The sequence below is a fragment of the Drosophila willistoni genome, unplaced genomic scaffold (genome assembly GCF_018902025.1).
Source record: "Drosophila willistoni isolate 14030-0811.24 unplaced genomic scaffold, UCI_dwil_1.1 Seg150, whole genome shotgun sequence".
In the NCBI taxonomy this organism is placed as follows: Eukaryota; Metazoa; Arthropoda; class Insecta; order Diptera; family Drosophilidae; genus Drosophila; species Drosophila willistoni.
In genome coordinates this window covers 217,007-234,564 of record NW_025814110.1, presented here as the reverse complement: position 1 = coordinate 234,564, position 17,558 = coordinate 217,007, and the positions used below count along the sequence as shown (strand labels likewise).

The 17,558-nt window shown below is 39.4% G+C and overlaps 2 protein-coding genes across 3 annotated transcripts; one reads left to right on the top strand and one right to left on the bottom strand.

Moving 5' to 3' along the window:
• Positions 1-530: 530 nt before the first annotated feature.
• On the bottom strand, positions 531-2,874 carry LOC124460897 (E3 SUMO-protein ligase ZBED1-like). 2 transcript variants are annotated; one of them, XM_047012490.1, is made up of 3 exons: positions 2,731-2,874; positions 942-2,665; positions 531-875 (listed from the first exon to the last, which is right to left on the bottom strand). In XM_047012490.1, exons 1-2 carry the CDS (start codon positions 2,750-2,752, stop codon positions 1,596-1,598), a joined length of 1,092 nt encoding a protein of 363 aa, XP_046868446.1. In that variant the 5' UTR covers positions 2,753-2,874; the 3' UTR covers positions 531-875; positions 942-1,595. The 2 variants fall into 2 exon arrangements, with proteins under 2 accessions (XP_046868446.1, XP_046868447.1); XM_047012491.1 differs by having other exon boundaries at positions 531-866.
• A 12,779-nt stretch (positions 2,875-15,653) lies between these two features.
• Positions 15,654-16,852, top strand: LOC6652869 (V-type proton ATPase subunit d 1). The gene has a single exon (XM_002075149.4). It carries the CDS (start codon positions 15,751-15,753, stop codon positions 16,801-16,803), a length of 1,053 nt encoding a protein of 350 aa, XP_002075185.1. The 5' UTR covers positions 15,654-15,750; the 3' UTR covers positions 16,804-16,852.
• Positions 16,853-17,558: the final 706 nt, after the last annotated feature.

The window sequence follows — 17,558 nt, the reverse complement described above, 5'->3', positions numbered from 1 at the left end:
ACAAGGCACTATTAATTTTTGGAGCCGATAAATGAGGGTTTTTCCTATTCTCTTCCAGAATTTTTCGCTCTTCTCTGCTTGACAAAATTTTTGGTCGGCCGGCACGTGGCAGGTTTTCCAAGGAATTTCGGGCTTTCATTCTGGAAATTGCGCTTTTGATTGTAGAGACGCTTCTTTCAAACAGTTCACTGATGTATTTATTTGATTTGCCCTCATTGTGTAGGTGTAGTATGATTTTTTTCTGCGAATCGTTTAATTCTGAACCTTTTGGCATTTTTAATGAAATAAGTCAAGTTTCGTTCCAGAAAGTAAATGGGCTTTTCCCCGAAATAGATTCAAAATGCCCTAAATAATCTCAAACGCCAAAAAAAATAGTTTACAACTAAAAAATACTAACATAATTGAGTATTTTCCTCAAGAGACGAATACTTTTGTGGGATTACATTTTTGGGATTTTTTTGTTTTATTATGAAAAAATTTAAAATATTGAACTTTTAAATAAAATTAAGTTAAATTGAGTTAGATAAATATTTTATTTTCCCCATTCTGTGAAAAAACGATTGAATTTATTATTGCATATCCTGCAAAAACGTGCATAAATGCAGGGGAACCCTAGAGACGAATACTTTTGTGACTGACTGTATGTACATATATATGTTTTACGTCGCTTATTCGGTGGTTTCCGAGGAAGTAAGCCAAAGATTTTGGTTTAAAAATAACAAAATGTTCACATTCTCCTCCTTTAGACGTGTTCTGCGGTCTGATACTATTTGCCCTGCCTTGCTGAATACACGCTCTGACTGGACAGAAGTGGCCGGAATGCAAAAGTATTTTAACATCAACGTTTTTATTGCAGGAAAGTCCGTCTGGTTAACCTAAGAAAAATATTAATGAGAACAAATCAATTTTTGGATATTGATATTTAAAATTTTATAATTTACTTTCATCCATAATAGGGGATCAACATCTTGTTGGCTTAAGGGCCTTTCCAAATACTGCCTCTTCGCAATGATAGCATCCGATCGCGTGTTTCTAGCCATGGAACGGGCTTTGTTCCCAATGTAGTCGAAAAGCGGGTCCTTATTTGTTGAGATGGGTTCCACATTTGTGTCATTTGAACTATCTTTGTTCATTAAAGCCGTCAACTCGTTTTCGAAACAATGTGCAGCTTGTTCGGCATTTGACATATGTTGAAACCCAATCTTTTTAAATCGGGGATCTAAAATTGTCGCCATTCTCGTCGCAGTTTTTTTTTCATATGGCGATAAACGTTTTACGATTGAATCTAATAAAACAGTGACAATTTTTTGTCCAACTTCAGTGTGCACATCCGAAGAAATAGTATGCGTTTTACGAATAAGTACATCTGTTAAGGGAATTATAAGCGAAATCGTAGCATATTTCCCACCAGATATTCTTTTGCTAACTTCTTCAAATACTGTAAGAATTTTTTCCATGTCCTTCAAAACATCAATTTCCTCCGCTTGAAATGGGAGTGGTGCATTGGATGTAGACAATAGTACTACTGCAATTTCATCATGGGTCGCCAGTATTCGTTGAATCATATAAAAGAAACTAGCTCTAGAAACTAGAAACTAGTTCCATCTAGTTGGAGTTTCTTGTAAAAGTGAATACCCAAACTTTTCTTGCGCCATCTTAAACTTTTCATTAGCAATAGTGCTTTTTTTGAAAAATTTTACAATTGCTTTACATTTTGAAATTATTGCCATTGTTTTTTCGTCATCGTCGAAATTTAGACCGTCTTGAACAACCAAATTTAACGTGTGAGCAAAGCAGGGAATGTTACGAATCTTTAACAGCTCGCAAGCTTTGATCATGGAGCTGGCATTGTCCGTGACAATACACTCAGTTTTGTCAAACAAACCCCAAGAATTTAAAACTTCTTGCAAAGTATTCGCAATATTTTGAGCTGAATGGTTCGTGGCATCCAATAGCTTTCTTGTTGCCAATGAAGCTGTTTTAAGAGTGAACTCATGAATAAAGTGGCTAATCACTGTTAAAAAACTTATGTTGGCACGTGACGACCATATGTCACACGTAACAGCAACACTAGAAACTTCTTCTAGAATGGTTGAAAGCTTTGCCGAAGTTTCTTTAAATAAATCCATCATCAGCACACTTTGTAAATGACGGCGACTTGGCAGCTTGTACCTGGCATCCATAATTTTGCTGTACTTGATGAATCCACAATCCTCTATTATGCTATACGGTTGTACGTCCAAGGCAACCATCTCCGCTAAAGTTTTATCAATAATTTTTTTTCGCGATGAGTTGGAATCGTACAGGACAGAGTTTTTAATGTATGAATCTAAAGATCTCATACTTGATCGGCAGCTGCTGCTGGTGGATAATATGCTGTCGCCCTGATCTCCATAATTAGCGGAGTTCCTTTCATCGTCCCTTAAACTAGGATGAAACCGTTTCAGGTGATCCCGCAAGTTGGACGTATTTCCGCTTGTCTTGTACTCCTTTTCACAATTTAAGCACTTCGCAAATTTTTTATCATCTGATCTTTTAAAGTAATTCCACACATCAGATATTTTTGTTTTCTTTTTCAATTTATGGCTAGATGTTGTAGCCGCAGAGCTCTTTTCCGATTCCGATGAGCTGCAATCGCATGTTTCTTTCGAATTGCGGCGTTTGCCTATTATAAAACACACATATTAATAGTTGCTTTGAAATTGCTTCAACTACTCTTATTTTTATTACCCATTTGGAGAATGCGATCCATTTCTTTAAAATTATGTTTTTGTTTTGTAATTGAAAGCGAGAAAATTTTTCACCAGCCAAGCGACGCCACTTTTTCAAAACGCGGAATTTATTTCACAACTATTGGTGACACTATCGAGGCACTATCGATACACTATCGGTACTGCATGACCATCGATAGTGAGTCGACTCGATAGTGCTCAACCATCGATAGTGTCGATAGTGCAATCGATAGTTTCCCACCTCTAATGTGGATCGCGGATATCTTTGCCCATGCTTCGCTCGCGGTTTTACAATGTTTTATACCGTTGATCTGCGACGGACTTACGCACAACAATATACTTGCGAGGGCTTTCTCGTCTTTACTGTCAAACAAATCCTTTTGTTCAGCCGTATCAGACGCCTCTTTTTTTAACCGACCACAATTTTCACCATCTAGTTTTTTGATTGAAAATTGTGTACTCATCTTGAACAAATTAGTTAATCACAAACTTTAATTAACAAAACGAATCTCTTACAAGTCTTTCCGACTAACCCGCACAGTTTGCTTTCTGCTGCCTGGGACCATAACCTATTCGAGTAGAGGTTTATTAGAGACTAAACTTATGCGTAAGAATATTCGCTGCACTTCTTGAATTTTTGACTTTAATCCTGTCAGGGTTCTCTGAGGGTCATTTCGCAACTTTTTTTTCATCAAACCCCAAATATTTTCTATTGGGCTCAGGTCTGGGCTTGATGATGGCCAGTCTAACACATTAATGCCATTCACCTGAAGCCAATTTTTGGTGGATTTTGCGGTATGCGGAGCTGCACCATCTTGTTGGAAGGTATATTCCCCACAGTCAGAAAGCTTTGGTATTGATGGAATGAGGAACTTTTGCAAAATATCTTTGTATTTTTCTGCATTCACAGTGCCATCTATAAAGTGTAGCTCTCCTACACCATTTCCAGACATACATTCCCACACCATTGTGCTCGTGGGAAATTTTACCGTGCGTTGTAAGCAATCTTTGTGATACGCTTCCTTGCTATTGCGTATGACTCTGTTACGGTAATGACCGGAACATACTTCAAATCTCGATTCATCGCTGAAAATAATGCAGTTCAACTGTCCCTGCACCCAGTTCCTTCTGTGTTTAGCCCATAGCAACCGCTTTTTCTTTTGCAACGATGTTAGCAAAGGTTTCTTTTTAGCCTAAGGCTGATGTCAGAGTGGACGCGATAAGCGATGCGATGCTACAAGCGATAATTATCGTAGCGATCTGCAAAGCGATGGCATGGCAGAGTGAAAGCTTTCCGCAAAGCGAGAAACCTAGCGAGGGTTCTAATTTTAGTCTCAGTTGCAATCATCGTCGTCATGGATTCAGACAAAGAATTTTTTGCGTCAGCAGCAGTTATAAATGTTGTAATGAAAAAAACCACCGGGATCCATCCACTGAATAGAAACCGTTTAAAAGGAGAGTTTAATAGTTTGTATAAAAATTTAAGGCAGTATCCTGACAAATTTTTCAATTATACTCGAATGTCGATCAATACATTCGATTATATTTTGACGAAGATTCATTCAAAACTGGAAAAGTGTTGGACAAATTTTGTTGTTAATCCCATAACGCCATGTGAAAAACTTATTCTAACTTTGAGGTAACTATGTAATTATATATTTATTTTTTTTTTTGCAACAAAAATGTTTGATTTTTTTAATTGTTTTCGGAATTATTTCCGTCTCCAAAATGAGAAAGTACGATCTTTTGAATTTCCATTCTGCAAAGCATTTTTTTTCGCATGTCCATAGACTTCATATATGGCAGAAGGCTCTCAAAAAAACATTGGTCATCGTCGGGTGTTTTTGGTGTATTAATTTTTTTTTCTAAAAGTTTAAGTTTCTCCTTCTCAATGGACAGCAGTTGAGCAGGCATACTTAATTTTATTTTTTTATTTTTTTTGGGAAAATTCTCTTCCTCATCTGTGTCACATAGCTCAGCCAAATTGTGGGATAATTCTGTGTTAAAATAAAGTTGCCGTACCAATTAATAATGATCACACTATTTTTTGGTGTTTTTGACATGGTTTCATTTAAATAAACTTTTTAAGTTTTTCTGATATGAAACAAATTAATATTTTGATACCAATTGAAAGATAATACAATAACCTTTCCAAAAAGTATAAACTCGTATGTTGAATTAACAATTGGAGATAAATACAACCAATTAAAATTCGAACTTTGAAAAAAAAACTTGCCGTACCAATTAATAGTGGTTTGGGTTGTAGATTAAATATAGATACATACCTGTGCAGGAGACTTCCTTCATTGACTTAATGTAGTGTATAGTAAAGCACAATAAAGATGATTTTAAAAAATTGTCTGTCCATTATGTCCATAATGGCGTATCCGAAACCCTTACATTTTTTAATTTCATCTTGAATTGGGCCAAATTATTATATTCCTTAAACATACATAGTTGTTTTTATCAAAATTAATATATATAAAAATAAAAATCAAAACTCTAAAAATCTAACTCTAAACCTAAACTAATAAGAAGCATGATCTTAAACAATTATAATTACATTTACCTACAGAATACTTAAAATACTATCTAGTTTGTCAGCTTCCTCACATATGTATGTACATACATCGGTGTACTTCTCATTGCCAGTAAATTTGTGTCAAGTACTGATATGGTAGAGAATAAGGTCTCCGTTCCTGTTTTGAACATTTTTGTTCAAGCTTTGCATTTTTTTTAAAATTAGTCTTTAAAACACCAAATAAAGATAATTCATACAGTCCGTGGAGAAGTTTTGCTATGTGACAATTTTCAGACGTAGCTGCTTGTTCAAAATGGAGCTTCAATTCTGTCCACTGATCCACGATACGGGAAACCGCACTCACTATCGACAACCATCTGGTGTCACTTACTCTCGGATTAAGGATTCTAATGTCATTATTTAAAAAAATCGATCAGTTTAAATTTGGAAAATCTTAGAAAATTGACATTTAAGTGTTACACACATAAAACAACAATGTATAGTTCAATCTATAAATTGTTAATGCATTAGTAAAAGACATCCATAATTCGATTTATTTTTTTAATGCATATATTTGTATGTGGACCTGCTTATCATTTAAACATTGATATATCTTTCTATAATTCAATTGTCGACTACAACTTTTTGAAAACCGAGTAAGTCTTATGCATAGGAAATTCCAGGTTTTCAGGCATCACTTCACAAGACTTTGTAACGCTTAGCTGAATTGAATGGCATACACATTTTAGCAATTTCAGAGAAGAAACTGATTTCTTCAACTCGGTGTAAGCACTCGGCTATAGAAATAGAATCTCCAGCATCGATTTGCTCGAGGCCTAAAAATGTCGACACAAGTAGCTTACTAAAGTAGCTAATAGCGACTCCTAAATATTTAACAATATTTACAATTACGTATTTATTAACATATATATGTACATGTAAACACGATTATTATACCCTTGCAAAGAGGGTGTATTAATTTTGGTCAGAAGTGTGCAACGCATAGAAGGAACATATAAAGTATATATATTCTTCATCAGCACGACGAGACGAGCTCAAATAGCCATGTCCATCTGTCCATCTGGATCAACGCAAACTCCTAGACCGTTGGAGCTACAGAGCTGAAATTTTGCATGTTGTATATATTGCAGGGGCTGTAAAAAGTCACGAACGGTGATTTTATTTAATAACTTCGGTATTTTTTATTGACATGAAATTTAATTGTGATGAGTTTATTTCACATGCTGGCATTGTTGTTTTAAGATCGGGTGACTATTTCTTATAGCTACCATAGGAACGATCGTTCGAAAACCGTGACTTTTGTCAATAACTTCGTTACTTTCGACGCGATTGCTTTTAAATTAAACATTTGTCAGTTTGATAAATCTGTTAATAACTGTGCCGAATTTGATCAAGATCAGGTGACTATATCAATAATCAATTTCTTCGTTATTTCCTATGCTAAGATTCTAGGCCGTTCTTTCGCAAACATTAGCCTTTTTAGATAAAATGTTTTTCCACGTTGATGGCTATAGGTAAGGAAAGAGTTGCAAGGGTATGCAAACTTTGACGCGGTTGAAGTTAGCCCCGGCCCTCTGGTTTTATTTCTATTTCCTTATCATATTAATTTAAATTTAATTATTATGTTTACATTTTTCTCACGTTTTTTATTGTTTTGTTTGTTGTATTATTATTTTTAGCTCAAGTCAAACAATGTCTTATGTTACATTCTCCGCCTGGTCATCCGAAGTCGAGTTTTGGGTGGATTCTGAAAAGAACAAAATCTATTAGGGAATGAAAAGTGCGTAATATTTTAATCACACTTACCTTAATTGTTGTATTCACTGAATTAGACAAAAATCACTCAAAATTGTATGTCAAAATTTAAGCTAGCTCCAGCCTTTACAAAAATCAATCGCAAATGCACAAAGAAACGAAGAATACAAAGCGCCGCGTGTAGAAATGAGAGAAAAGAACAGAGGTACGAAGGGAAGAACATAAAATATTCTTTGCTGCTTTACTTCTTACCAATTTTTTTTTTTAAATAAGAAAAAACAAACTTTGTTGCTTTTCGACAGCTGATCGGGTTTTGATGACGACATAAAGGCTTGTCGAAGCAATTAAATAAACTTTCTATTTTGCCCAAGATTCCCAAAGTATAAAGCATCGATAATTTTGTCGACGGACTTCCGTTGTTTAAAAGTTAGCGTGCGCAATTGTAACCCATACTTATTCGTTTAAATAATATTTATAAATGTCCTGTTTTGCCGATCGGAGTATTTATGGGTCACAATAAGCCATTTAACTCCGATGAATTTTTGTCCAAATTCACAATTGAGTTGTCCGAGATTATGAATTATGAGAATGGCCTAACAATTGGAAATAAAAAAGTTCACTTAGAACTTCGCGTGTGTTGTGTGTGATGCTCCTGCAAGAGCATTTGTTACTGGCACGCCTGGTCTTACTTCCAGTCACTGTTGTAGCAAATGCATTCAGGTGTCACGAAAAGTTGACTCCGTTTTGACAGCACTAAAAGTGCTGAATTAATCTCAGATGATGACTTTTGCAATAGAAAGTATTCGTCGCATCATCAATCCGATTATTAAACATTCAGTCCGCATTTCAAAAAAATGGTGTTTTAATAATAACACAAATACCACTCGACTGCATGCATCTTGTTGAATTGGGTGTCATGCGTAAATTTTTGACTAGAATAAATACAAATAAACTTGTTAGTAAAATATCAAAAACTGACAAAGAAAAGATATCCGAAGCCTTAATATCGATGCGAAAATATATTCCGAAAGAGTTTGCAAGAAAGCCGATATCATTCGTAGAGCTTTGGAATTGGAAGGCAACTGAGTACAGACAGTTTTTGCTGTATACTGGGATTGTAGCTGAGATTGTATGATGACCAGTGTTACGAGTTTTTATTGCTTCAATGTGCTTACAGGTTGCTATGCTCCCAAAAACAAAGACACAGTAATGTGGAAACTGCTCAGCGAATATTGAACTTATTTGTTGAGAATTTTCCACTTGTTTTTGGGGAAAACAGTGTTTCCTACAATGTTCACAGCTTACTCCACTTAAAAGAGACTGTTGAGCAAATCGGTGATCCGATTTCTGGCTCTTCATACTCTTTCGAAAACTATTTGCAAACTCTTAAGAGATTTGTCCGAAAACCAACGCAAATTTTACCACAAATTTTTAGGAAAATTCTAGAAGATAATTAAATTGTGGGGGAGGAGGAAGAAATAGAGTTAGTTGAAAATTGTTTAAAAGTAAAGGGATGCACACTTAGTAATAGAAGGCCAGATAATTTTTGTTTTATTGGAGAAAGCATCCCTTTTAAGGTAGTTTCTTTCACAGAGCAGCTTGGTGAAATATTTATTGTAGGGAATAGATTTGCACAGATAACTAAAGTTTTTATAATGAGCCTATAAGCTCAAGCAGTGTAGGAATATATTTCACTAATTTGGAAATGGCATCAACTTTGGAAAAGTTCTCTGTGTCCGATTTTGTGACAAAAGCGGTAGCCATGCCGTATAAGGGGGGGTTCAGTAGTTGTGCCCTTGCTGCATCTGTATTATTGTATGTATTATTTCATACATTATAGAAGCGACCTTTCGCTCAGATGGCGCAGAACAAAGAAAGTAAATAAATAATAAATAGCGAAACATTAAAAATTTGGAATTTCCTCTCTTTTTTAAACTTATTACAGAAGTCATTGCCTGATAAATTTTTATCTTTTCAGAATCAATTCAAAACTTTCCCCCCGGCGAGCCTCCCGAAAACACCCTCAGAACTTGTTTGGCCTGTGCCAAAAATATATTCAATAAACAAAAAAATAGAGATAAGAATGCAACATAAATATATGTAAATAAAATGAACAGAATTGTATTGCGTCGACATGTCGCCGCAAATTCGATTTTAAATCCGAACTATAATTTTGCTGGGACATCGCGTCGACATGTCGCCGCAAATTCGATTGAAAATTCCACCACTATTTTGCTCTGACATTCCGGCGAAATGTCGCCGCAAGTTCCGTTGATTGCACAAGCAATATTTTTGCTTGATTTTTCGGCGACATGTCGCCGCAAGTTCCGTTGAACACACGAGCGACTTTGTTATTCGTCTTCAGCGGAAATTCCGGCCCCATGTCGCCGAAAATTCGAGAGAATGTCCGAGGCGCTAGGATTTGCAATGCTAAATGTCGCCGCAAATTTGTATGGCATGTCCCCTGAAATTCCGAGGCGACATCCGAAAAATCTCCTCGGATTTTCAGAGGAATTTCCGGCGATCGGTACTGAATGGTATATATACACACTAGCGATCCTAACAGTCAAAGAATGTCGTGTTACCTTTTACCTTTTCATTCAAGCACCTTGTGGTAAACGACATTCTTCGTTTTTTGGTCAGGTGCAAAAACAAATAATGCAGATGGTTTGCCGACACGTGAGCATGCCACGTACAATTGACCTTGAGAAAAACACGCATTTTCTAGATTGAGGCCACAAATAGTCAAGGATTGGCCCTGTTATTTGTTGATCGTCATGGCGAAGGCACGACGAATCGGGAATTGAATTCGTTCAAACTCAAAGGGCATATCTGTTGGGATCATCGGAATCCTTGGAATAAGAACTTCCTCATTTTTAAATTTTCCTTTGAGTATCGACGCGTGAATCACATTGCTCATGAGTTTTCTTATCACCAAACGCGTTCCATTGCACAGTTTTGGTTGGTTTAAATTTCTAAGCATGAAAACTACCGAGCCAACCTTCAGTTGAAAATTGTGCGGTGGTAAACCAGGCACATCCAAGGAGTTCAAAAATTCAGTTGGATAATAAGTGCCTTTTTTTCGTTTGTTACACACAGTGATGGCAAGTCAAAATTTGAGAAATACGTAGCTAGGCTCTAAAATCTACGTATCTACAATTTTGCTGAAATACGTAGATCTACGTACTATTTTTTAAAGCTTAAAAACAATAAAATAAATTAATAAACCATTAAATTTTTAAATTAACTATATTGTACTTCGTTGTTATTAATTTCATTTGTCGTTTTAGAAAGCAAATTACATTGTTTAAATTATTATGTACATGTTTTACAAAAATTTATACATTGTTTGATTAAAATATTTTATGTGTTTGTCAGAAGGCTCTAAGTTTTGCTATAATCCACTTTTGGTGTGAAGCAATCCTTTTAAAGTCTCCGTGTCCAATTTGTTTCTTTTATTTGTCTTAACTAAATTAACGCTCAACATTAGCACTGCTATGTGGGAAAACAAATTTTGGGTTAACTCCGTCAATATGGGAAACATTTGGGTTGAATTTCCGTTTTTTCGAAACGGAAACGGAATTTAGTGCTGCTAACCCAATATAAATCATATCATCTTTTTTATTTAATTCATAATATATTGATATTACCCAAAAATTTTGGGTTTTAAAAATTGTTTTCAATATTTTTTAAAAGTACGTAGTTTTAGTCTCTTCGTACGTAGATACGTAGATCTCCTTCGAAATGCGTAGATCAACGTACAAATACGTAGACTTGGCAACGCTGGTTACACAGTTGATAGATTTGAATGAATAAAGAGTCGCTACGATTAGATTAAATATTTAGTATTTTTGTGGTTAGCAATGATATCCGGAAATACTTTGTTGATAAGCTCATCTTTTGATGAGACGAAATTGCAAGAATTTAAAGGAAATTAAATCAAACCGCTCGTTTCGTCAATAGGAACACGGCCAATACCGATATTCTGCTTCGAGAAATCATCACGCGGCCGAGGCCATGTTAAAGAGGACGCCGCCAGCGCACCGGCAACATGTGGCAGGACCTAGTGTTCCCGCCTCATCGGCGTTAGTGGCAGCATCAGGCGCGGTCGTAGCAGGAGAGGCATACGAAGCAGCGCCGAAAAGGCAGAGAAGCCCATCTGTTGGGACCGAGGAAGACGATGGCCAGGCAGCCAACAACGAGGCCGGCACGAAAAAAAGCAAGGTGAGGCAGTTGCGATCTACTTGCAACGAATTAGAGGAAATGGGCCATATTCTGGCCTCAATTGCTACCCACTACAGCAAAGAGAAGGATGCTAGTGGTAAAATTAACCGCAGCATCACAAATGAGTTCAGAGAGAAGGTTGCAAGAGCTGCACGCAGCGGTGGGGGCTCTGTTGCTAAGCCAAGGGCCGATTCCGGCATTGTATGTCGTATGTGCTACGTGTCGTATGTGCAAATCTCCACCCAAACGAGTAAGCAGGCAGCAACAGACCGAGATCGCGAATTCGCCATCGAAGCGGGACAAGCATTGCCAAACGTCTCCAGTTGAACGCTTACCGATGGTAAGCCGTCAGGCGGCGAGCCAGCATCTGCAGAAGGCACAGCAGCGACAGAAGATTCCCAGGCTTCAGCAGCAGCAACAACATCAGAGTCAAGCCAATCTACCCAGATTTCAACAACAAGCCAAGTAGCAGTTGCAACAGTCTGGTGGAGAAGCCCCTAGGAGCATCCACACTGTCGAGGCAGGCAAGGCCAGCGACTGGCAACTAGTGGGAGCCAGGAGTCTCAAGACTAAGCAACCAAAACGCTATAAAGAGCGTCCGGAAGCCATCTTGATAGAGCCTAGCAACGGTCAGAGCTATAGAGACGTGCTTGCACTGGTCACACGACGCAGCGACGGCCAACTGCAGCATGCCCAGGGAAACGTCCGGAAAGTGCGCCGTACTGCCAAAAACAAGCTGCTATTGGAACTAGGAGGTGACTGCCCTAATCCCCAGTCTCTAAGGGACGAGTTCTTACAGGTCCTTGGCGACAAGGCCGGTGTTAAGGTTTTAGCGTCCATGAAATCGGCGATAATTCGGGATTTTGTAAGGAAGCTCTGGCTGGGGTACAGTTCTCAGTCTACAGAGTCCCGTCTACAGAACATTTATTTGATCTGAAGACCTTGAAGAGTATTATGATATGAAATTGAGACCACATAAAGGGAGAAAAGGGAAGAGAAAGGGGTAGGAGGAGAGTCCAAGAGGAGCAGCAACGATTGATCTTGTCTGCCAAGCGAAGCCCGCTTGGCCAAGATCAGTTGCCTCTTCACCTTGAGGTACTGAGCCTTGAGATCAGCGACTGACTTCGTCTGCAGGAGAATAACTCATCCGCCAGCGCACCGGCAACATGTGGCAGGACCTAGTGTTCCCGCCTCATCGGCGTTAGTGGCAGCATCAGGCGCGGTCGTAGCAGGAGAGGCATACGAAGCAGCGCCGAAAAGGCAGAGAGCTGATCCTTCGGCTCCACTCAAAAGGTTAAGTGACCAAGGAAAAAGGAAGGGAAAGGGTAGACATAACTTTAGTAACAAATAAAGAAATAATGCTGGGTGGGTTAAGAGATAATAGTACAGATTTTTATTAATGGCTAACTAATCCTGAACATCTTTTATTATTTTTGGGTCCCTACCGCACTCAAGCAAAAGGATCTTAGGAAATGGGCTCACCTGCTACTCCTTGTCTTCCACTTCATGATTTTCTATGGTTCTATGTTTTTTTCACTGCCGCTGGTTGTTTCACTTTTTAACTTGACACTCTTGTGGTCACTGTCGAAGTAATTTTCTCCTAATTCTAGCTCTCTGTTCAAACCCACCCTTGCTCGGCCTACTTATGTCCTAACGGTGAAAACATACGATGCGTCTTGTGCTTTGGCACGCGTCACGATCGCGTCTCTCTCTTTCACTTTCGATTTTCTTATGGTCTCCTCAGCGTCGGCATGCAGCGCAGCGTCCGCTGTCGGGAGGTTGCTCTCTCCGCGTCGACGCTGCAACCACATCAAGACGGTAGCTAGAAAGAGAGGGAGACGTCGATCGTAAGCATTGACTATCAGAAACAAAAGAACTACAGTTAGTTTTGATGTTGTAATATTTTAATGTGCCCTCCATGGGCGTATCAAATAAAGAGTAATAAAGAAAAGAGGCCCTACATGGGCGTAGTTGGTTTACAGAGGTAATGTGATTCGTCACAATTTGGACGATCTGGTGGAGCCTCACCACATCCTGGAGGCCATCGAAAAACAAGCTGAAATCGAGGCTGGGTCGTGCTCCGTTAGAAGCCTGAAGCCTGGCTATGACGGAACCTTCACAGCGATCATCACAGCGCCCGATAGAATGATGACGAAAGTCCTACATTTAAATAAGCTACTAGTCGGCTGGAACAGCTGCAGAGTTAAGGCTATCGAAGACCCTCCCATGAAATGCTATCGTTGTCTGGAGTTTGGTCACATAGCAGCCAACTGTAGCAACACAGTCGATAGATCGAACTGTTGTTTTAGATGCGGGCACCTGGGCACAGAGCAGCGGACTGCGGCGAAGCCCCGTCATGTTACCTCTGCCGATCTAACGGGGAGAGCGACACCAGCCACCATGCTGGCAGTTCAAAATGTCCACTAAGATGGGGAAGGAGGATGCAGAACACACATAAATGACGAAACTAAGAATTATTCAGCTCAACCTGAATCACTGCATCGCAGCTCAGGATTTGCTTAACCAGACGGTGAGAGAAGAGCTTGTTGACGGAGCTAGCACACTGCGTCTAGACGATATCTATTCGTCGGAGGGCTTTGTGAGAGCAAGGGTAGGTAACAGCTGGCTGTATAGCTGCTACCTAGCTCCCAGCCTGCCTATAGAAAGCTTCTGTCGTATATTAAGCAACATAGTATGCGATGCCAGAGATCGCCGGCAAATTGTCATCGGAGGCGACTACAATGCATGGGCCATAGATTGGGGCAGTAGTTGCACTGACTTGCGCTGCCGTACGGAGTACTTTGCATCGCTAGACATCGAGTTTCTCAACGTGGGAACAGAACATACATTTAGGAGGGCTGGAGTTGGGTCAATTGTCGACTTGATTTTCGTGAGCACATCGATCGCCAGAACAGCCAACTGGAGAATAAGCAACAAATATACCGCAAGCGACCATGAAGCTTTAATATATGATGTGGTTGGCCCCGGTCAAGCCCCGCATAATCAGCCCACTCTAAAAAAGGTCTATAAGACGGAGAGTCTAGACGTAAGCAGTTTCTGCAGTGTGCTAAGTCGAGTGAGCACAGTCAGGACAAGTAGCGCCGAAGAGACTGTCGACTTTATTATGTCAACGGTTGAACAGGCGTGCTAACAAGCGTCGTCAAATCTGCGTCTCTGTATGCAGCACCTGTCTGGGCCAAAGGTATGACTGTTAAGAGCTACAGATATTATAATTTTTTATGCTACTGAATGCTACATGTCGATTGTTCAGAAGTTTGAAGATTTAATGGCAATTTTCATTCATATTCACGTTCACGTTCTAATTCTCTATTAAATGCGTTATTCATTCCGATCATTCCGCGATCTGGAGCTGGCATTCCTAACCTAACAAACTGCCGCATATGAGGTAGCACATATCTTTGATCAAGAGCAAAACCTGGTTATGCATCTTTTGATTCGCCTCAAGATCGGGATTTCTTGAGCTGACACGAATTCGATATAAAATGTCTTCTGACATGTTATCTTTGTATTTGTTCCACAAGTCACGTTGGTTCGATGGGAAGCATGTCGAAATGATGATTGCAAATAATGTGCGTATCTGACTTGGAGATGCAGAAAGAATTGCTTCAGCGATTGTCGTGTCCCAATGAGTATCGGTTTCAAGCAAATCCAGCTCTTGACATGCTGCACGAAATGTGGGGCACACTATACCATTAACAGTTCGTAGTGATTCAAATGATGTTGGCCCTCGAACATGTACCAGCAACAACCGCAAATGGTAAATACGACCAAGAGCATGCGCAGAACGCATATCTGGATGACCAGGAACTTCATCGACTTGCTTCCGACGTTGAAATTTCTTCGATGTAGTGTTCTTAATAGATCTTCTAGGACGTGGCATAATGATTATATTGCTAATTGGTTTGGTTTGATAATATGGGTTACTAAACACTGCACAAAACACGATATTCGAATTTCTATAATGTTACTACACAAAACACTAAATTCACATAGTATATTACCGACCACTACAATGCACAGTGGACGGTCTCTACCAATCTGGCACATAATAAGTGCAAAAATAAATTTTGGAATTCGTTTGATATTTTTTTGAATTTCGATAATAAACATCCCAATGATATTTATATGTCGGATAGTGTTGATTAAGTGACTAATAAGTCAAAGCCTACTAGTTAGTCCCAATAGATTGACAGGTGTGTCAGTTGTAGCCCTGGTTGAGCATCTAAGCAACCTTAGCAACTAATGTTGAGAGCTGTCTTCAGGTCAGGTCCTATATAAAGGGGGGCTTCGGGCTAGAGAGCTCAGTCAACAACCTCCCCGCGAACTGTAGTGAAAAGTCATATGACTTGTGCATCGATATAGAACAAATAAAGGTTGAATTTTTTTTAGACGGCTGCATTTGGAAAAGTCAAGTCGAATCCAATCCCAGCACTCCTCCAACTACTGTAAATAACTAACAACAGAAAACTATCAAAGATGAACAGCTCTGGATTTATGTTCAACATTGACAACGGCTACTTGGAGGGCCTCTGCCGTGGATTCAAGTGTGGCATCCTAAAGCAGGCGGATTACCTCAATTTGGTGCAGTGCGAGACCTTGGAGGATTTGAAGCTGCATTTACAAGGAACGGACTATGGCAGCTTTTTGGCTAATGAGCCGTCTCCTCTATCGGTCTCCCTCATCGATGACAAGCTGCGTGAGAAATTGGTCATTGAATTCCAGCATATGCGCAATCATGCTGTTGAGCCCTTGTCCAATTTCCTAGACTTTATCACCTATGGTTATATGATTGATAATATAATTTTGCTGATCACCGGAACTTTGCATCAGCGTCCCATTTCGGAGCTAATTCCCAAATGCCATCCATTGGGCAGTTTCGAGAAAATGGAAGCCATCCATGTTGCCTCAACCCCGGCTGAGCTGTACAATGCCGTGATAGTGGACACACCACTTGCTCCATTCTTTGTGGATTGCATTTCCGAGCAGGATCTTGATGAGATGAACATTGAGATCATTCGTAATACCCTGTACAAGGCATATCTGAAAGCTTTCTATAACTTCTGCAAAAATATGGGTGGTGCCACTGCCGATGTAATGTGCGAGATTTTGGCTTTCGAGGCTGATCGCCGTGCCATTATTATCACCATTAATTCATTTGGTACTGAATTGTCCAAAGACGATCGGGCCAAATTGTATCCCAACTGTGGTAAAATGTATCCTGATGGTTTAGCCGCCTTGGCTCGTGCCGATGACTACGAGCAGGTTAAGACAGTTGCCGAATATTATGCGGAATATGCCGCCCTATTTGACGGCTCCGGCAATAATCCCGGTGACAAGACGCTGGAGGACAAATTCTTTGTGCATGAAGTCAAATTGAATGTCTACGTCTTTTTGCAGCAATTCCATTTCGGTGTATTCTATGCCTATCTAAAACTGAAGGAACAAGAGTGCCGCAATATTGTCTGGATAGCCGAATGTGTGGCGCAGAAACATCGTGCCAAAATCGACAATTATATACCCATTTTCTAAGCGGATGGGCCGCCCCGAACAAAGATACAAAATAATTATTATATAAAAGTTAAAAAGTGTTTTCATTTTTTGTCCAGTCCAATATTTTTTTTTGTTTTTTTCTCGTTATGCAATTGTGTTTTCTTAATATTATTTTTTTTTCTCTCAATGTATATTATATATATTATGCTCCAGCCCTATATATGTTTTTTTTTTTTTTTTTTTTTTTTTTTTATAAATAGGGGGGAAAGCATTGAAAGCCGAAGTGTGGGACTTGGTATCGACCTTGGTTAGTGGTCACCGCACCGCACTAAAACCTACCCTATGCTCCGTATCCCTCTCGCGGAACCAACGCTGAAGTACTACTTCACGAGGGGGAGATGGCACGTATGCCTCGTCTAGAGTTTACCTAGAACTGAAGTTTTGGTTACGCTGACGTTCAGCGCGACGCAAGGATTGCATGATGACTGCTGCCATGTGGCTAACAGCTAGCCAATTGTTTTGCGAGCTAAGTAGGATATCCATAAAGTCGTTGACTATAAATGGCCTCCCAATGCCTAGGCTTAGCTCTTCCCGTTCAGCAGAATATCTAGGACAGACAAACAGGACGTGTTCTGCGTCTTCTATATTCCCCGCACAGTGTGTGCAAAAGGGATCCGTCTCATGTTTAAACCTATGCAAGTAGGATTTAAAGCATCCATGTCCCGTCAGTAACTGTGTCAGATAGAAGTCAGTCTGGCCATGTTTGCGATTAAGCCATGGCCGAATGTCGGGGA